The sequence below is a fragment of the Thalassophryne amazonica genome, chromosome 9 (genome assembly GCF_902500255.1).
Source record: "Thalassophryne amazonica chromosome 9, fThaAma1.1, whole genome shotgun sequence".
In the NCBI taxonomy this organism is placed as follows: Eukaryota; Metazoa; Chordata; class Actinopteri; order Batrachoidiformes; family Batrachoididae; genus Thalassophryne; species Thalassophryne amazonica.
The window spans coordinates 107,942,785-107,964,613 of record NC_047111.1 but is presented as its reverse complement, the minus strand read 5'-3'; the positions used below and the strand labels follow the sequence as shown (position 1 = coordinate 107,964,613).

The window sequence follows — 21,829 nt, the reverse complement described above, 5'->3', positions numbered from 1 at the left end:
ACAACTGGAGTGATGGACTGATGACTATTCTAAGCCTGTCATGAACTTTATTTATATTTATGATAATATCTTGATTTTTGCTTGCAAGCTTCCTAACCCTATATTGACAGTTTTGCTTTTTCAACATTTCTGAGTGGGTTTGCATAACTTTTCTTTAACAGAATAAATAAAATCTAAATATAAAAAAACAATGTTTGAACAAGAGCTGCCTGAACCTGAACTGATTTGTTAAACCTGCTCTTTTAAAAATGAAATCTGAATAAATAAAAAAAAAACTATACAAATGATTTTGGGATCATTTGGAAACGGTAAACCATTTGTACAGTTGCTCATTTCATGTGAAAATGAGTGAAGCTCCCTCCTCCTCGCCCTCCTCCTCCTCCATTCTCTGCCTCACCCCACCCCTCACTCAGACTGTTGTTTTTCCTTCTTCAACCAAGCTTGGGAGCTTTTTGAGAACACGAAGCCTTTCAACTATAATAAATCATAACTTTTTGAAAGTACAGCAGCTACGGACGCAGAATTATTGGATTAAATGGATTATTTAATGAATTATGGAGGGTTTTTTTTTCAGACCCTGTTCAGAGTGCTGGAGCTGATCAGCGAACAGGCAGCTGTCGGCACAGTGGCGCTGAAAAACAGACGCTACTATTTTTCAGCGTCACTGAGCTGAGCCGTTTGTCGGCGTCTCTGTACTGGCTGCATCGCACGTCTCACGTGAACAGTGAGAGAGACACACTTTAGCCCTCTGCAACAGCAGAGCAGAGGTTCACAGACACTTCACACAGAAGTGTTCCTGGATTTAAAAACTCTGCGGGCGTGAATCGGCGCGATACTGTTCCCAAATACGATACCAACAGATTCTCACAAAATAGCTGTATCGGCATCCCATACGGTTACTGAGTATCAGCTCGGGACATCCCTAGCCTCATTCACCAGAGCGTCCTCTGCTCACAGCTTAAGCTGCGCTGACACAAGCGTGCCTGAGACTCACTCAATAGCACGAACGTTGTCGTGACAATCCCACCCGCTGTATTCACAGCTGGACGCCATTCTTTGTTCTTACGGCTGCCATGTGCTCTGTGCTGGATGCTGCGTATATAAAATAATTATTTCTTGGTGGATTAATCATTTTTTCTGCAAATTGACCATTGAAAACGGCTCTAATCACTTTCTGAATCACAGAGGAGGCTGCAGCCGGAGCCGTTTGCACGCGTGCGCCTAACTAGCTACAGAAAGCATTTTGAGCTGTCTGAAAAGGTAATTATTTGTCTTGTTTACATTGTCATGGCTTGATAAAACAGTTGTGTGTTCTTTCCTTCTTGTCTGCAGCTGTTAAAGTATGTTTATAACAGATTTAACTTCCTGTTCAGATGAGCTGTGCTTTGATGCGATCTGCTGTTGTCACCACTCACTCTGTTCACTTCTTGTTTACTCCACTTGACGAGCTGCACATCGTGTTGGAGATTAGATTGCGCCACATAGCACGACATTTGTGCGTGAAAGATTTTTTTTTTTTTTAACATTTCAAAATTCTCTGTGCGCAATAGCACGCACCGGCGCCACGCTGGCGTCCTGTCTGCACCAGCTAAAGACGAGTTTACTCTCCAGCATGACACAGGTTGTGATGTGTGGTGAAGCAAAGGCAGGCTCATGTCAGTGCACCTTTAGTAAAAGTAAGTCCCTTCGGCTGCTCCCTTGTTTGCACTCGGGTCGCCACAGCACATCCAAGGTGGATCTGCATGTTGATTTGGCACAAGTTTTACGCCGGATGCCCTTCCTGACGCAACTCCACATTACATGGAGAAATGTGGCAGGGGTGGGATTTGAACCCAGAACCTTCCGAATTGAAACCAAGCGCATTAACCACTTGGCCACCACCCCTGCTCAGTGCACCTTTAGTAGTGAGTTGAAAAGTACCATGGACTCTGATTCCTGCAGTGGACTTTATCAGAGCAACATCCAGTCTTCAACACAAGTTGTTTCACAGACTACTTGCTGATATGTCAGCTGAGCACTCTGACCTACTTTTACACAACGTCAGGTGGTTAAGCCAGGGCAATTCACTTCAGAGAGTCTGTGAACTGAGAGAGGTAATTATCGCCTTTCTACATGAATGCAAGCACAAGAAGGCTGAAATATTTCTGACAAAAATGCTGGGTGAGAAATTTGTCTCAGAAATTTGTTTTTTAAGTGATATCATTTATCATTTGAATGATCTTAATTCTGGGTCTTCAGGAGTGGGCTAAAACAGTGGCTGATGTGGTTGAAAAGCTGACTGCTTTTATAAATAAACTTGACATTTTCACATGTGATCTTAATGACAGGTTGCTGCACTTTCCCACACTCAGTGACATCATTAAGTCATCACAAAGTGCCAGTGTCACAAAGTAATGCCAGATTAGTAATGTCAGATAAGCTGAGGCACAACTTTGCACTTAGATTTAATGATTCTGGCATCTCAAAAGAGCTGCTGGATGTAGTGAGGGACTCATTTACCCAAAACAGGAGACTTCCTCAGGCTACATGACATTGATGAAGGGCCCATGCAGCTGGAGATTGTTGACATTCAGGCATCATGTGAACTGAAAGATGCTTTTAAGCAACAGGGCTGTGCAGAGTTTTGGACTAGGTATGTTGTCGCAGTGAAATTCCCCAAAATGAAAAGATTGGCTTTGTGTGTGTTAATGTTTGGTTCACCATATACCTGTGAATCCAGTTTCTCTCACATGAATGCCATAAACACAGACAATCGTGCCTCTTTGACGAATGGGCGTCTGCATCATTGTTTATGGATCGCCCTCACTCCATACAAGCCTCATTTTTCTGCCCTAGCTCAGTAAAAAAAATGCAATTTCTCTCACTAATAGCAAAAAGACAAGTAGTAAGAAGACTGGCTGTTTTCCATCTCTTATTTTGTCTTTTTATCTCTTCAGTACACACTGTAACATACAAAGCTTTTATTTATTTATTTTGCACCAAGTACAAAAATGGCCATTATTGTTTGTAGTTTTGAACTGAGAAAGCACATTTTGATAAATGTCAGCAGTGACATGTATAGTTATTTAAACCAGAAGTTGGTTACGTTTCATTTTTGTTGCACATAAAGCCAGCAGCAACTGTTGGTTTTTGTTGTTGTTGTTGTTCCTTATCAGAAGTTACTTGTTTACTTTTTTGCACTAAAAACAGCATTTGGAGTTACTGTGATGCTGTGGACCCAAAGGTTGATTATGTATCTTCTCTTTTTGCACATTAAGCCAGAAGTAGTTAGTAGTTATGAGAGGCTGCTAATGTTGTTTGAAACCTGCACTTAAAGTGTGAATTTGATGTTCTGTTAAAAAAGGGGAAAAAGAAATGTAGTAGTATTTGTCTCAGTTTTACATCTGAGAGTAATAGTACAGGTCAGGAGAATGGCCGGACCCACAGGTCATAGTATTCTCACAAATTTGGCCCCCGGAAAAATATAGTTGAATACCCCTCTTTTAGATAGAATTATGTCTGTAGGAAAGGAACAATGACATCCTGATATGGTTGCAGTTGGAATTGAGCCTGATCAAGGTGTTTTTGTTTGTTTGTTTGTTTGTTTTTTTTGATTGATTGATTGATTGATTGATTGATTGATTTATTAGTATAGGATAAATGAAATCTTAAATTCACATTTTGTCTCGCTTCATTTCCTATGCGTGCAGATAGTCGAGCGATCAGGCTGCTGCTGAGTTTATTACAGAGCCCGCTGCATGTTTTCACATCACTTTACAACATCACTGCAACAAGTCTATATTATTCACACAGATAAACCGTGCATGTCAGCTCCATTTCTCCATTTCATAGTGTGGAACTGACATAGTGATAACAGCCAGCGCACTCGTGGTGCAAGTTTAAAAACATATTTAAACATTGCTTCAAACCAAGTCTGTTTCTGATTGATGGCACGTGATATACCCTTCAGACCTGTCAATCACGTACAGCTTTTCACATGAGCAAACAAGTTTTTCTTCACATTGTGTTTGTGCCCATAGAGACTGCAGATGCCCAGCCAGAGGTGCAAGAGGCTGAAACCTCCACCCCCTACCCCCAACCCCTTACAGTAAAGACCTACTTTTGAAAACACTTTTGGCACATAATAACTAATTTGTTGAAAGCATTGACGAGCCACATAAGTTTATGTAATTGTGTGTTTATGAATTTATTTATTATAAATAAATAAAGCATCAAGCAGCGGCTTGGATTGAAATCGTCCCATCAAAATACATGGCACAGCTGATAGATTTTCCAGCATGTGCAGTAGATTGACTTTAATGTACTTGCAATGTTGTCTGTGGAAGGTACAATATCCAGGAAAATGCACGTGTGAGATCAGAACTCCATATTGCCAGATATTGTAAAATTACTTGGATTGGGAGTTTAAAAAAAGTTCAAGGCATCCCTGTTTTTTTATTTTATGTCTTGCCCTGTGCATGTTCATCTGATTTCATGTCAGCACAAGTGAGGTTTTGTTTTTTAATATTGTTCAGCCCTAACTGTGACCTACTACAAAATCAAAAAATTCTTTTTTCTAAAAGCTTCACTGTTTAAATCAGGAATCACACACGCCATCAGAACCATTTAAGGTAATCGGGTTAAATGATTTGGGATTGTGTGATGATCCTCTCCGAAGCTTTGGCCTCCACGAAACGTTCTTTTAATTCTGATTTTGACCTCAAATAGACACACACACACACCTTCCCACAGCTGCTGTACACAGCTAATTATTTGGCTGGTGCACATGTGGGTGTGGCATCCAGTCCTCTGAAAATTAACCTCCTCTCTCTTCAATGGAGGAAAAGCATAGCAACAGAAAGCAGATGCTGATTTGGACATTCACATATTCAGGCACTCCATTGTTTATTGGTCTCTGTAGAGATTATTTTCTCCTGATCAGCATTACAGGGACATGGACACATCTGAATTCCTTAAGGAAAACCAATATCTGTGTCAATAATATGAAATCTACGGAGCCCTGGAAGTGTCATTGCAAAATGTTTTACATGTGCAGAGAATGTGTGCACGTTTTATTATATTGTGCGCATGTTTTGTTATATTGTGCGCACGTTTTAAGCATCGTTTGAGTAAAACAAAGGCACAATCTACTTAAACATGGCCACAGTTTCTAAAACGTGCATTCAATATTGTCGTGACACATAAATGCTGACTATTAGCCAACAAACTAGCAGACAGTGTAATACATTTTCCCATTAGAAATGGATCTGGTCTGGGTGTATCATCATGGTTTGGGTGCACAAGGACATACAGAGAACAAGCTGCCCAGCATGGCATCATCTGGAGTTTAAGCACATTAAAAGGGATGCTGAGGGTGAAGCGTCTCCCCGTCATGAGGGTGACAATTTAGGTCATATTATGGAGTTCATTTTGAACGAAAGGAAAACGTGCACTCGTTTTATAAATAAGAGGGCTCGATTAAAGGAAAACGTGTGCACAAGTTATCACGGCCAGAAAAAAAAAATATCACTTTAAGTGACCTCTCCCAGGTTCTGTAGAAATCAGAGTTCTTGGTTGCAGCCTTTTTTAAATCAGTAATTTGGTCTTATTGGATGTTTCCAGCAAATGAGCTATGAACTGTTTCTGTGGGCTGCCTGTTTGCACGAACAGCAGGTTCAGCTGCTGAGTGGCTGCTTACTGTGCTCGAGCATCCTGCAAGAAAAAACAAAATCCAGATAACAAGGAGTGCTGGAGACCAAAACATGACAAAACCAATTATCAGTTACTAGGTGACCAGGAACACAACTGCAAATGAGTTCTGGTGTCACTGTGTTCTGCTGGGTGTGTAAACAAGCATTTTATTTATTTATTTATTTATTTTTTTGGCAACACATTAGCAGTGGAAACTTCTTTTTTTTTTTCCCCCCCAAATTTTATTCGGCCATCTGGCTGAAAGGCTGGGATGACCTGATGCCATCATGAGCTGTCTGTCTACAAAAAATGTTTTTTTTCTCTCCCAATCTTGATTTTTGTTTTATAGATAAGGATGGTGCACAGAACACCTTCACAGATTTGCCAGATTTTAATTATTTGGAAATTTATGAGCTAATTGGTCTAATTACGGACATCCATCCATCCATTTTCAATACTTGCCTTGTCTCTCTCAGGGCCACACATCTTCACAGATTTGGCAATGTTTAATAATTAATGACCTAATTTGGAACATGCCCTTTTATTACACACACATTTATAAATTCATTTAAACTGTTTACGCATGCGTGCACACTCACACGTGCACATGACCACACACAAATTTAAAGACTGTATTTATAACTGTCCAATCTGATCAATGTTCCAAAGTGAGATTCCAGTTTTAGAGCTCCATTGTAGAAAACAGTGCCACCTGGTGTTGACTCAGTGTGCCTGCTGAGCGCCACCAAATAATGCTTTAATGTCTATGCTTTAATGTTTATCATACACTGAAGAAACAAAAAGTGACTTTAAAAGTAAGATGAACTTATGAGCCATATGACAAAAAAAACCCTTCAAAGCATGCACCCTGAAAAAACAAAATTAAGAAATAAGAAAAAAATAACACAAATGTGATATTGAAATATGCGATGAGATGTGCAGAAAAGATTTCACATCTGATGGTGGTGTTTGGTAGATGCATATAGCTTCTTTTCGAATTTGGGAAGTTTAAATCACGAATGAACATGCGGATGTAAACATTGAGATTGTATCTTTTATCTTGGTTCTTCATGAATATGAGGATAAATCCTTGAATGCCACTTGCCAGATGACCAGCTGAACCAATGGTTCTCTTGTTTGTGTTATTGTCATGTTCAGTATTGATAGTTCAGTGTCATTGTACATCGTATGCTTTCCAAAACAAAAATGGGAGAAGTCAAGATTGTAATGCAGCTTTTAGCATCAAAACCAAACATTTTAAAGCCATATTTATATTTCACTGTTCTGTAAATATATGACAGATGATAGACGCACGTCATACTTGCCCACTAAAGATAACCATTTACCACTCCCCCCCCCCCCCCCCCCCCCAATGAAATACAGTGGGATATAGCGATCAGCATGTCTGTCCGTCTGTTTTGCTTTTTAGCAGATATCTCAAGAACCAGTTGACCAGTTTCATACATATTTACCATAAAGGTCTACTTGAGTGATCCCCTGACACTTGTATTGTATTACAGATGTGTGGGGACCAGGGTGATGTCATCTCCTGATGACTATTGTTGTTGAAAGCATCCACTTAAAAAAACAGAAAACTTTTGAAATGGGACTTTGTCAAACTCTTTTTTTTTTTGTCTGAATATTGCTAAAGGTTAACTCTATTGTTCATGTCTTTGCCAAAGTTATTAATGTCTTGCAGTGACATCGGGGTGAATGTGAGGCATTATTGTAAAGCGCTTTGAGCGTCTGATACAGATGGAAAAGCGCTATATAAATGCAGTCCATTTACCATTTAAAAGAATACTCTTGAATGACATTCAGTTCTCATTTTAGCACTGGTTCACTGAACTCCCTCCTGTGTTGACCTTTGAACTGTCAAGATTTGAGTTTAACCAAGCGCTCGGCCGACCTGAGAAGATTCATAACAAGCTTGAGTTCCCCTCCATGCTCTACATGGACAGGTGGGAAGAAATATCAGCACATCAGAAGAGAACTTATTCCTCTTTACTTTGAACGTCCAAATGTCTCTTATGGTCTTTATTTTTAGGTACATGGACCGGAACAGGGATGTAACCCGGATCAAGAGGGAGGAGATCAGGAGGCTGAAAGAACATTTAACGCTGCTACAACAAAGACTGGAGAGGTACAAAATGTCAATTTAATTAAGCCTAATGAAGACGGCACACAGTAAAGATAATTTCTGTCACATTCCATTGTCTTGTCTGGTGGTTATTTGGTGGCTCTTTTCCTGTCGGACCCTGTTTCTCTGTCAGGTACCTCAGTTATGGCTCAGGCCCCAAGAGGTTTCCTCTGGCTGATGTCCTCCAGTACGCCATGGAGTTTGCTTCAAGTAAACCAGTGTGCACATCCCCAGTGGAAGACATCGACTCATCGACACCCCCTGGTGGCACCACGGGGACACAGCTGCCACCACCACCAAGGCATGTGCCACAGCCGCAGATACCTTTTGTTTGTACCCATCAGTCACAGTTTCATGGAAAACGAGAACACAAGATGAGTAAAGGGACATCACAAAAAAATTTAATTGAACTTTTTACATGCAAGTCAGTTTTTTATGATGCACCGTCAAAGTCTGACATTTACTGTAAGGACCCTGTCACAATCAAAGACCATGAGGAGCACACTGCATCCTGAACATTTTGTTGAATGCAGTGGGGATGTGGTCAGAATGGAAAAATGTGTCCTTTTGAAGTCCATACTTCATGATGTACAAAGTTCGTCCATGGAGAATGCACCACAACCCTAACAGTTTTTACTGCAGTTCTAATAAGCTGTGCAAGTTCGTACTGCATTTGCGGGCATTGAAATGTGTCTGAGCTGGCTGTACAAAAACCACAAACATGGGAGTTCAGGTTTATTACGTCCGCCATGGATGTAACAAACCAGTCAAAACTACTTCATGGATTTTGACAAAAATTTCAACACATATATACACACATACATATTAGGCCATGGAAGAGTCCATTAAATTCTGGAGGTGATCTGGATCCGGATTCTGGGTCAAGTTTCACATTGAAGGATTACATCAAAACTACTTCACAGATTCTCACCAAATTTGCACCACAGATAGATATTAGTGCATGAAAGACTCCACTGAATTTGTAGTTGATCCGGATCAGAATTCTGGATCAAGTTTCACTTTATATAGGCTTTGAAGGATTACGTCAAAACTATTTCATGGATTCTCACCAAATTTTTATCACTGATACATATTAGACCACGGAAGACTCCATTAAATTTTGGAAGTGATCCCAATCCGGATTCTGGATCAAGTTTCATTTTATATAGTCTTTGAAGGATTACGTCAAAACTACTCCATAGATTTTCACCAAATTTGCACCACAGATAGATATTAAGGCATGGAAGACTCATTAAATTTTGGAGGCAATCCAGATTGTCGGACGTCAGAAATCTCTGATTGCTCTTGTTCTACTTGCTTTCAGCAAGAGATGACTGACAAAAACATAGTTTTAAAAATAGAGCAAGCATTTGGAAAAAAATATGATGGAACAAGTATTTGCCTTTCTACCTTAAAACTAAATCATCTCTGAACATCAGAGGGATTGAATCCTTTTGTGGCCTACTGTCTGTTTTGACATTATGTACTGTGTGTGTGTGTGTGTGTGTGTGTGTGTGTGTGTGTGTGTGTGTGTGTGTGTGTGTGTGTGTGTGTGTGTGTGTGTGTGTGTGTGTGTGTGTGTGTGTGTGTGTGTGTGTGTGTGTGTGTGTGTGTGTGTGTGTGTGTCCCCTGCAGCACAGCTGAACAGGATTCCTCAGCTTACCCAGAGAACTCATCCCTGGCCCCAGGTCCAACCGCAGCGCCCTCTGCTGCCCAGCAGCAGAGACTCCCCATTCATAAGCCCTTCACACAGTCTCGGTTACCTCCTGACCTCCCCATGCACCCGGCCCCACGGCACATCACTGAAGAGGAGCTGAGGGTCCTTGAAGGCTGCTTGCATCGCTGGAGGAGTGAAGTGGAGAATGACACTCGTGGTAGGATTTAAGTTTCCCTTTGTGGTTGGTTTGTGTGTGCCCTTGTACAGCTGAGCGAAATACATGGTCCAGTGTGACTGTTCCCTCTACCTCCTCCCCAGACCTACAGGGAAGTATAACCAGAATCCACAGAACCATTGAAGTCATGTACTCTGACAAGTCAATGATGCAGGTGAGCAGTGTCATTTTTTTAAAAGACTTTACTTAGATACAGTACTGTGCAAAATCTTGCGGAACACCAGAATTGTACAGTAGTGTTCAGAATAATAATAGTGCTATGTGACTAAAAAGATTAATCCAGGTTTTGAGTATATTTGTTATTGTTACATGGGAACAAGGTACCAGTAGATTCAGTAGATTCTCACAAATCCAACAAGACCAAGCATTCATGATATGCACACTCTTAAGGCTATGAAATTGGGCTATTAGTAAAAAAAAAAAAAGTAGAAAAGCAGCAGATCAGCAGAAAATTACATTAAATTTAAATATTAATAACCAAATAAAATTTGAGGTAAAAAATGATCACAAGTTTTTTGTCTATTTATATTCTTGAATCTTTTCTATGTAGCAGCTTTTTCTCCCTCTACATCAGCTGTTCATGACAATAATGTATGTCGTGTTTGCATTGTTGTTCATTTAAATTTTTAATGCACGACCATTATTTATTTGTTCATTCATTTTCTATACCCGCTTTCTCCAATTAAGGGTCAAGGGGTGGCGGGAGCCCATCCTGGCAGACATACGGGAGAGGCAGGGTACACCCTGGACAGGACGCCAGTCTGTCACATGGCCACATATCGACAGACAGACACATTCATACTCCAAGGATTAAAGTTCTCCGTCCCTATGACAGATTTCCATCAATTGGGCTGCCAGAAGGCAGTGTTTGCTCTGACACAAAATCAGTGCTAGATGCAAGATGTAAAATTTGCCACATTCAAAAAGTCTCTTTTGTTTTTTTTCTCCTAGCAGCGAGTCTCTGTCTGTTCTTTGGTGTCTTGTCTGCAGCAGGGGGATGGAGAGGGGGAGCGATGTGTTTGAGTGTCTCACAGTGCACAGTGAGCAAAGACAAGAGTTTTAAGCCTCGGTCCCACCGAATAATGAAGGCTGAAGAACGAGCCACGCATGGGTGTGGGGTGATTATTTGAAGAATGACCCACGTTTTGATCTATCACATATCCACTATGAAGGTGCCACTATGTGCCTCTCTGTACCCCGCATGTGCCACGTAGCAGCCTCTAGTGAGCCACGACCGACCTGTCATTACAGCCTCGAATGGCTCGCATCAGCCACACTAATCCACGTAGTGTCATGATAGCGCCATGTTGGCGCACGTTTAGGCATGAGTTTGGTCCAAACCTCCAGCCCTCCCACACCTGGTCCCTTCAAAGTGTGGGTTTTCAATTCACAGATTCACAGCAGCATTTAAAGATGTCCTTTCTTCTTTTTTTTTTTAACGCAGTCCAAAAATAGACACTCCAGCACAGTTCCGCAGTTGTGCGCTGTGCGCTAGGCTGCTTTCCACCTGTAATGCACCAGACCAGCTAGACCCGAACCACAGGTTCCTGGAGAGCCGCCTCTGTGCTCCTCGCTGGCTCCGCGGCTCTCTGGCTTTTTTTCTGCGCTTTAAACACACAAAACTTTGTCCTTTTATTTCTGCAAAATTGCTCTTTTGCGCATGCGCTGCTGTTGTCCTTTCATGGACAGCCGCCTCTGTGCTCTTTCTAAGTGGCTTCCTTTCCATCCATGGCTTGCTGGCTTTATTTTTTCCTTGGCTTTAAACACAATCATTTTTACAACGTGAATCCACTTTTAACTTTGCGTTCGTCCGTTTATTTCTGCAAAAGCACTCTTTTGCGCGTGGTGCCGTTCTGCATACAGAATGAGGTGGCCGTTTTATTATATACACCTGTGGATCATTTTCAAAAAAAAAAAAAATATATATATATCTTTATTTCTTCTGCAGCTTACAAGTTATCATGATACAACTTTTAACTTTGTGTTATGTCTTCAAAATCGGTCTTTTGCACGCTCTCCACCTGTGTTGCTGCACAGCTTCTGCTCTTAGCTGCTCCACTGGAGTTATTATCTTCCATGGCTTTAAACACACATCCACTTTCACGCAGTCACCCAAATTTTAACTTTGTGTTCGTCCAATATTGACTGAAATATCACTCTTTTGTGAGCTGGCGTTCTGCCTAAATGCTCGTTTGAAGTGTGATGAGTCACTGCATCAGTGCACACACAGCGGAGCTCATGATCCATTAACAAGATATTAAATCAACATACTTTTACATACAACAGACATCAACATACAGACATACTTTTACAGCAAGGAACTGTTTTATCAAGCTATAAAAAACATTAAAAATAATTACCTTATGCTGTTCAAAATACATCCCACATGGAGCAGGAAAGAGGGAAAAAAAAAAGCGTCCAGATGAAACAGTCCTCTGTGATTCCAGAAGTGTTTAGAGGTGTTTTCAGCATCCAAGGTTTGGCAGAAAATGATTAATCCACTAAAAAATAATTATTTTATATAGAGTCCAGCACACAGAGCAGGTGGAATTGTGTGCGCAAGAGGAGAGCTGTTCCAAAAATAGCCTCTCAGGTCCTGTGAAGGTGCCAGGCGCACGGATAATGGACTTTTTGCAGACTCGTAAGCACCACGCAAATGCCTCTAAGCCGTCGCAGTAACTCGGACACAAACTGCGCCACGCTGTTGTTGCTAAATTTTGAACATCTTGAAATTAGCGCCACGCTCAGAGAGGAGCCTCGTTAACTGAAGATAATGTCTCTAAGAGCCACTCTGAGCCACTATACTGCCACGATAGCTCACGAAACAAAAAAAACAGGGTGCGTGGCTCCTTCTTCATCCTTCATTATTCGGTGGGACCGCAGCTTTACAAACAAATGTGTTAACTCTTCTTTCAAAGTCTGCTTTGAGTGTTTCTGTGAGTGTCCTCGCTGTGGTTAAACTAAAAACACAGCTGGAGACCCATGACACATTAACAGTAAAGACAGACCTTTTTTCTTTCAAAATACGCCTAAGATCGCTTTCTGAGGATGGCATGCCTTAAATGCTCTGATAAAACCTTCTTACCTCTCAATCAGTTCACGCTCTCCACATAAATACACAAATTCTTGATTGTTCGTGCTTGGATACTGCAAACCAGAAGCCAGTCCAGATGGAGGTGGGGGGGGGCTTGCCCTTCACAACACCCCATGATTAAAGGTCCCCTTTTGAAGGTATTTTTTATACTACTACTGATAATAATAATAATAATAATTTTAACAACTAAAATGTTTAAATCAGTATTAATCTGGGCCTGAGTTTTTTACTATAGTGCTGGACTAAGTTTAATTGATGAGCCATATAAAATATATAAAATAAGTTTACTTAATTTAACTTTTCTCCATAACTAAAGTGTGATGTCAAGCAGTATATTTTTTATGTAACTATGTCTAAGCTCAGCATTACTGGGTCTGTTTGGGATTCTAGCTTTAAAATCAGGTCACTTGGGATGAGGGAAAAAATTGAAAATGATTACATCTCTGATTAGTAATCTTATCAAACAATAATGTAGGTTGTGATTTTGTGTCAGTTTTGGTTAAAGACAATGAAAAGGTGAAAATATGTAAAAGAAGATACAAATACAACACACATAAATTAGTAAAACTAAACTGAGGGGGATCAGGGTGAGAAAATAGTCAGTTATCAAAAATCCTCCAGAATGCATCCCTTGACATCAAAAACATGAAATTTTCTGCCTATAAGGGTCCACTTTCACCAAAAAAGGCAGCTCCCCCCCCATTTCAGATCCTGACTACAAGCCTGAGATTTTAATTGGTTTTGAATAAAGTAAAATTTCTAGAAAAGCTTTCCCTTTAAAATATGTTGATTCTGAATTATTTAAACAATGTGTAGATTAAAGTCTTTCTATAGTATGATGGCTGCATTAGAAAAGAGCAGCAATGGTTAGTGAGTAAAAAATAAACTTGTTCAGCAGGAGAACAATTTGCGCTTTTCTTATGTCTCCACTTTGTTTTTCCTTAAACTCTAGGACGCGATCGCAAAAGGGTTTCTATAAAAAGGTACATGGTGAACAGCTTATGATTTGGCTGTGAAACAAATTTCAGTCAGAAGATTTATTTTTATTTCTTTATTTTTGCTTTAATCCTTGATACTCATACTCACATCTACAGTCAATTTAGGTTTACCAATTCACCTAATTAGCATGTCTTTGGAAGTAGAAGGAAGCCAGGGCACTTGGTGGGAACCCATGTGAACATGGTGAATACATAGGGACCACACGGGACGTGATCCTACAATCTTCTTGCTGTGAGGCAACAGTGCTAACCGCTAAGCTACCGTGCTGCCCATTATTTCTGTGTAGGCTCTCAGTTGTCCAGGTGGTTTCCATAGTAGAGAAGGTTGAATCTTCGACTGGACTGGGTTGCTTGACGCCCATTATTTGTTAACTTGCATTTTGAATGTGCACTGTATTTTTCCAGGTTCCATACAGACTTCATGCTGTGCTGGTCCATGAAGGTCAAGCAAATGCAGGCCACTACTGGGCTTACATCTATGACCCACATCAACGTTGCTGGATGAAGTACAATGACATTTCTGTCACAAAGTCCTCCTGGGAGGAGCTGGTCAGGGACTCATTCGGAGGCTACCGCAACGCCAGTGCCTACTGTCTCATGTATATTAACGACAAGAAGCCTTTTCTTGTAGAAGGTACACATGGAGGAAAATTTAATGTGTTTGTGTTGGGAGCATAGTTCATTAATTGTCACAGTGTTAGAGTTCTTACACATAGGTGCAAGACCTCAGTCAACATACGGATTTCTGTCCAATCATTTTTAGGCTACAAAATAAAACTATTAGTTGTCTCACCAACTACCCCCCCCCCCCCTTCCCCGCCCCACTCACATTTCTAACTGTAGAAAAAGAAAAACCTAATTGAATAGTGCCTTTCAGCGTGAGCTAATTTGATACACATTGAATTTGATACCATAAGAATCAGTCTATATCTATATGTGTTTTGTGGACTTGGAAAAGGCCTATGACCGGGACCTGGAGATGTCTTATAGGGGGCGCTGTGGGATTATGGACTACCAGGGCTATTGCAAGACGGGATCTGGTCTCTATACGACCAAAGTAGGAGCTGTGTCCGCATTCTTGGCATTACATCAGAACTGTTCTCGGTGTGTCTGCCCCTTGTCACTAATCCTGTTTGTGATCTTCATGAACAGGATTCCAAGGCACAGTCAGGGACTGGAGGGTGTCCAGTTTTGTGACCTCAGAATTGCCTCTCTGCTTTTTGCGGATGATGTGGTTTTGTTGGCTTCATTAGACAGAAACCTCTGATGTGTACTCGGCAGGTTTGAGGCAGAGTGTGACGTAAGTGGATGAGGATCAGCGCCTCTAAATCTGAGACCATGGTCCTGTGTGGGTGGATTGTCCCAGTTGTGTCAGGGGTGAGTTATTGCCTCAAGTGGAGGAGTTAACTTATCTCAGGGTCCTGTTTACAAGTGGCGGTAAGATGGAGCGAGAGATCAATAGACAGGTTGGGGTTGCATCTGAGATTTTGCAGACGCTGTATCAGACTGTCATCCTGAAGAAAGAACTGAGCCAAAAGGCAAGACTCTCGATTTACTGGTCAATTTACGCTCCAGTCCTCACCTGTGGTAATGACCAAAAGAACAAGGTCATGGATACAAACAGCAGAATTGAGATTTCTCTGTTGGGTATCTGGACTTGTAATCAGGGAGAGGGTGAGAAGCTTGAATATCATCAGAGGGACTCGGAGTAGATCCGCTGCTTCTTCACAATGAAAGGAGCCGGCTGAGGTCATTCGGGCACCTGGTGAGGATGTCCCCTGCTCGTCTTCCTCAACACGTCCAAATGAGAGGAGGGCCCCAGGAAGACCCAGGACATGCAGGAGGGACTATATTTCCCAGCTGGCTTGTGTACGTCTTGGTTTGGGGGGGGTCAGTATGTGCCCTCATGAGATTTGAATGAAACCGTTTTTAATGAGCGGCCCTGTATGTCTCCTAACTGTCATACAACGGTTACAGTGAGGTTCAGCTGTATAAACTATTTTGTGACCATCACAGTGGGATAACTTTATAAACACAAATTAGAATAGAAATGCTTTATTAATGATGGACATACATGGAACAAGATTATTTTACATCCCATATTGTTGTATTGCCAAATATTGCCATCCTGATCATCTGAAAGCACTAGACGTCTGACAGTCTAACATCCCCGACACTCAATGACTTCCATATGGAGTGTGTTTAGACCAACTTACTGATGAATCCTGTTAAAAGTTGAAACCACAATCAGACTCCATGTGTAACAGCAGGTGGTATTCATCTATTTATTTTGAGTAGTAATCTTTGTCTCTGCAGAAGAGTTTGACAAAGAAACTGGGCAAATACTCAGTGGCTTGGACAAACTGCCTCCAGACCTGAAACAGTATGTGAAGGATGACAACCAGCTCTTTGAGAAGGAGATAGAGGAGTGGGATGTTCTGCAGGCCCAAAAGGCCCAGCAGGAGAAGCTGGCTCTCACAACAGCTGCCGCCGCCGCGCCCGCTTCTGCGGCATCCAGCAACTCCACTTCCTCCTCTTCCCCTCAGCCGATGAGTATCGAGTCCAGTCCTCCTGGCAACGCAGGTCAGCGTTATTACAGGCATGGGAGCATGGCAGCATTGTACACTGAACAAAAATATAAAGGAAACGCTTTTGTTTTTGCTCTCATTTTTCATGAGCTGAACTCAAAGATCTAAAACATCTTCTGTATACACAAAAGACCTATTTCTCTCAAATCTTGTTCACAAATCTGTCTAAATCTGTGTTAGTGAGCACTTCTTTGCCGAGTTGATCCATCCCACCTCACAGGTCTGGCATAACAAATTCGAATCACTTTATTTATCCCTGAGGAGCAATTTTAATGATTCCTGACAGTTTGTGCAGAAATTCTTTGGTTCTGCAAACCAATTGTTGCAGCAGCTTTCCAGCTGGCTAGTCTCAGATGATCTTGGAGGTAAACATGCTGGATGTAGAGGTCCTGGGCTGGTGTCGTTACACGTGGTCTGCAGCTGTGAAGCCAGTTGGATGTAGTGCCATATTCTCTGAAACACCTTTGGAGACAGCTTATGGTGGAGAAATGAACATTAAATTCACAGGGAAACAGCTCTGGTGGACATTTCTGCTGTCAGCGTGCCAATTACATGCTCCCTCAAAACTTGCAACATCTATGGCATTCTGCTGTGTGATAAAACCGCACATTTCACAGTGGCCTTTTATTGTGGCCAGCCTAAGGCACATCTGTGAAATCATCATGCTGTCTAATCAGCATCTTGATATGTCACACCTGTGAGGTGGGATGGATTGTCTCGACAAAGGAGAAGTGCTCAGTAACACAGATTTGTGAACATTATTTGAGGTAAATGGGTCTTTTGTGCACACAAAAAATGTTTTCGATCTTTGAGTTCACGTCATGAAAAATGGGATCAAAAACAAGTGTGTTGTATTTCCATGTTATGTTACGGCCTTATTTTAAAATGGAGTAAATTCATTTGTTTCCCCTCAAAATTCTACTCACAACACCCCATAATAATGACATGAAATAACGTTTTTGTTTTTTTGTTTGTTTGTTTTTTTTGTTGTTTTATTTTTGCAAATTTAACAAAATAAAATCTAAGAAATCACATATACACAAGTATTTACACCCTTTGCTCAGTACTTTGTTGATGCACCTTTGGCAGCAATTACAGCCTCACATCTTCTTGAATATGATACCACAAGCTTGGTGCACCTATCTTTGGGCAGTTTTGTCCATTCCTCTTTGCAGCACCTCTCAAGCTCCATCAGGTTCAGTGTTCTTGAAAAGCTTGTATGATGTACAGTCGACATGTTGTGTTCCTGCAGTCCCACAGCATGACCCAGAGTACATGGAGCAGCCCTCGCCCACAAATGACTCCAAGCACCTCCAGGAGGACACCGAGAGAGCAATCTCTAAGGCTGCAGCTGAGCAAGAGGAGAGAAGCCCTGAAGCTTTACTAACCGCTGTATGTAAAACATGTAGTGCACACTTTCACATGCTCGCCGTCCCTTTCTTCAGCTGTTATTCTGTTGCCATCCCTTAGTTTTTGTTGCTTGTGCATTCTGTAACTCACAGAACACCACTTCCCGTGTGGCTAACAGTTTGGCGTCACTGTAGCAAAATAATCTGTTTTATGCTGTGTTCACATGTTGGCTGTACGCAACAGATGGTAAACCCATTGTTTACAATGAGACGACAACAAAAAATTATGCCACCACTAGCTGTGATTGCCGCCTCTGCGCACCATGATGGCACTTGCCATCAGAAGTAAAAAATGTTCAGCTTTTCAACTGAATCTGTCTTATCTGTAACAAGGAGAAAAGACAGACAGCAACAGATGGATTACTTAAAGGGCATATCTCACTCCAATCAACACCATCTTTTAAAAAAAATTATACACCAGATTATGAATCATTACTTCCAACTCTTTAACTTGTGCGAGAATTAGCTATACAGCGTCTGAAAAATCCTCAAAGATTCAGAGCTAGTTTTCACCATAAAAGTGATGTAACCTCAGGTGCTGTCTGAAGGTCAGTCCACCTGTGTCCACTTCATGACTTACTCCAAGACACACGGTCAATCTGGGTTGTTTTTGGCTTTAAATTGGCTTTCAAATCAAATTCTTGTATTTTGTGATTAACAAATGCCCATCTCTGCCTCTTTGCAACTTGAGGTGTATTCAGAAAAAAATCAGAACATCGCATATGCCTCAGTCAGACTAAATAATGATGATGAAGTCTGATTTCACACCTGCTGTGCTCACACACAGAGCCATGTTCAATTATTGTTCTGTTGTGATGCGCTGTCTTCAGTCCACAGAAAAACAGCTCCCTGCATTAGCCTTCTTCTCCAGACTTGCCAGTGGTTTTCCTCAGGTTGGCCAGTAACACAAGCGCTGAAGCTGGTCCACGTCCCGGCTGTCCTGTTAAAAGCAGCTACTTGCCGTCGCCTTTCTGTCAGTCTGTGATCATAGAAGCTGCTACCTCAGCTAGAGTGGCCAGTGTCCCATACGTAGCGTCTTAGCTTAGCATGACACAATGCGACACAGTGGTGCAAACCACAAACAGCCTTAAGAATTTTGTTCTGGCCACACAAAAGGAAAGAAAGAAATCCATGGTTAGATCCATGTTTTGAAGTCCATTCTCACGCTGTGCTGGGCTTCACTTGTGCTGTTTGTATGAGATGCATTAAAAAAAAAAAAATAAATAAACTTTCACTTTCCTCCTCAAAATATTATCTTTGGAAAATCTGTCCATCTACATCCTTGCAAAATGCACATTTTAACCATTTTGTTGTATTCACTGTGAAAGTCTGTATTTTTTTCACAAAAATTAGTTCCCCCCCCCATTCATTTTCGGGGTGTGACCTGAGATGATGTCAACAAAATTCGTATTCCTCACAGCTTGACCTTTCTGAGTGTAGGCAGGTGAATCATGCTGATGTCTTCATGTTTATGACTTAATTTCTCTTGGCATTTGGCACCAAAAATAAATAAATAAACCTCACTATTATAAATAAATAAATTTGTAATAGTCAGCTCATTTGATATTTTATTTACTATAGAGCCGCGCAGTCTCGTTTGAACCCTGCGTGATGTCACGGGATTTGACTGCTAATTGGGACAGCCGCTCCTGTTGCGCAGTATATATACACAGCATAACTTCACACGGGAAAATAGTGTACTGTTTTGTTTTTTGCTGCAGTCACTGAAGCAGTTGCGAAAAGTGCATTTTTTTTCAGTTCCCAGTGGAGAAGGGAAGACTAAGCAAATGTGAGACATCGTGACTGTAAGTGTTAGCCTACACAGCTAACCAGAGTAGCTACGTTCTCTCGCCTGCAAAACCGCCTCTACACGTTTGAGCTGCGGGTCATGAACAAACCACAACACATGTCCACTTTCCCACCGCATCATCACTTTTTCTTTATACTTTCACTTTACGTGTAATTTGCTTCAAAGCAAGTACTGAAATTACATCATGCATCATATTTTACCCCTTTAGTGCCCGCCCTCAAACAAGACTGCGCTGCCCAATTGATATGCACTTTAAGTTCAGTCATCCTGTTTTAATCAAGTAAGCATGAGTGTGTGATATTAGAGGGGAATTAATCTGTAATAAGTTAACTGTTCAAGCTACCATCAGAGGCCAGTGTCGCAGACTGAACGGTCCCCACTAAAAATTGGTCCGCCCTGTCTTCACTGCACATACGTCATTTCTGTGTGTTGGCCGCAGTTCACCGATTATCACCTCGTGTCTGCTTAAAACTGCACTCCAGTCATCATCTGTCTCAGCAACAGATATCTGAGCTTTTGTACAACAATCATTTCCACATTCATCATTTATTTTATAATAAAAGATGGAGGAAGCAATCAGAGCGCCGCAGCAGCACGTTTCTGCTTAAAATTGCCTCGTTTCTGCTTTAAACTGACTTTAAAATGATTTAAGAGGTTTTACTTTGTCATCAGATGGTTAATAATCACATTATTTCCTTTGATCGCTTTGGAGGCAGGGCAGAGGCAGGGTGTTCTGTCTGCGACACTGTTTTAATACAAAGCTGTGCTAAATGCTGAAATTCTTCTCTCTTAATGAAGTGAATTAGTGTCCATGTTGTTTGCATTGAAAAATAACCACTCCTCCCCTCAACACGTACTGTCTGCCGCTGCAGACGACAGGAATTCTGCTGTGATGAGTGGAACGACGGTGTTTCTACCAGCACCATGTGAACACAGCATCATATCTGTCTTGTCCAGATTCATCATTTTAAAGCCTCATGTCCACAATTAAATTCCATCATTTAGTTATTATTTAATTAATCAAGGCTGTTCTAATCAAGGTTTTTCAGGAAAATATCAGCTCAAATTTTAAAATAACAAGTGGATAAATTGCTTTTGTCCCTTCTTCATTCCTTTCCCACAGTCCTCTGTGCATACTGTTCTCTCTGTCCCATTGTCTCTGCAGTCTCTTCACACACCCACCTCTCCCCCGCCGGAGGTCCAGGTGAGCCCCCCCTCCACCTCTCCTCCTGACCTGGTCAGGGAGGAGGTGTCCGCAGGCCGGCGTACTGTAGAGGTGGCCATTCCTCACGTGGGAACGTTTGTCATTAAGTCAGAGGAGGGGGGATATGATGACGAGGTAGCTGTCAAACCAGCAAACCTGTGCCCGTTTGATACTTTCAGAAAAAGCATCATTGGCATTGTGACCTGTTAAAAATGGTTATTTATTCAAGATTTTTCACACCTGAGGAGATTAAAACCTTGACATTGACTGATTTTAATATTATAAAATTTGTTTAAAAGTTCTAATTAGCTCATGCTTGAAAAAAGATTCAGGATCAAGCAGACCTCAGAATGTTTTCCGCTTTTCTACTGGCTCAGTGTAGCAGGTAAATGCTGAACTTAACTGGACTGTCACTGCAACAGAATCACTGCAGCCCCACAAGACAACTGGCGCCATGGTGACGTTACCATGTTAATTCAGTGCATAATTCATTGACATGAAAACTGCATTATTAAGAAATTTTCCCTGTGAAATCTTTGATGTCATAAAACAGGATTATGAAAGAAAGATAAAAATGAAAAATATATGGATCAATTAAATCTTTTTATTGGTAGCCATTGATTGACATTTGCTGCATGCTGTCATAAGCTGATATTATAATAATAATTATTGTTATTAATAACTGAACCAGTTTGTATTTTAAAAAGAAGTCATAGTGCTTTACATCAAGATAAAATTGATTAAAAAAAAAAAAAAATGATTAAACCGTTTTGGCAGATTGCTAATTACAAGCCTCTCACAGCTAGCAGTAATGTCTCTTGGTGTCTCGTTGACAACAGCACTACAACGTGCATTGATCTATATTATGTCAACACAGTAGTAACTGCAGACCCTGTCAGGTTTCAGACCGGATCACGACAGGTTCTGCCATCATCCGTGTGTGCATTTCAGTTATGTGTCTGCATCACATCCAGTCGTATGGAAACGCAGCATTAGTGTGATACTCGTGTGTGAAAAGTCTGAT

The 21,829-nt window shown here is 41.2% G+C and overlaps 1 protein-coding gene across 5 annotated transcripts in view; it reads left to right on the top strand.

Moving 5' to 3' along the window:
- The window catches only part of usp25 (ubiquitin specific peptidase 25), a 102,289-nt gene that overhangs the window by 65,890 nt on the left and 14,570 nt on the right, over positions 1-21,829 (top strand). For 2 of the 5 annotated variants that reach the window (XM_034178937.1, XM_034178941.1), the window contains exons 11-19: positions 7,504-7,631; positions 7,718-7,813; positions 7,944-8,111; positions 9,446-9,684; positions 9,786-9,856; positions 14,200-14,428; positions 16,111-16,377; positions 17,635-17,774; positions 20,767-20,940. In XM_034178937.1, coding sequence (XP_034034828.1) covers positions 7,504-7,631; positions 7,718-7,813; positions 7,944-8,111; positions 9,446-9,684; positions 9,786-9,856; positions 14,200-14,428; positions 16,111-16,377; positions 17,635-17,774; positions 20,767-20,940 — 1,512 coding nt within the window. The remainder of the gene's footprint in view (positions 1-7,503; positions 7,632-7,717; positions 7,814-7,943; positions 8,112-9,445; positions 9,685-9,785; positions 9,857-14,199; positions 14,429-16,110; positions 16,378-17,634; positions 17,775-20,766; positions 20,941-21,829) is intronic. The other 3 variants (XM_034178940.1, XM_034178939.1, XM_034178938.1) reach the window with 2 other exon arrangements.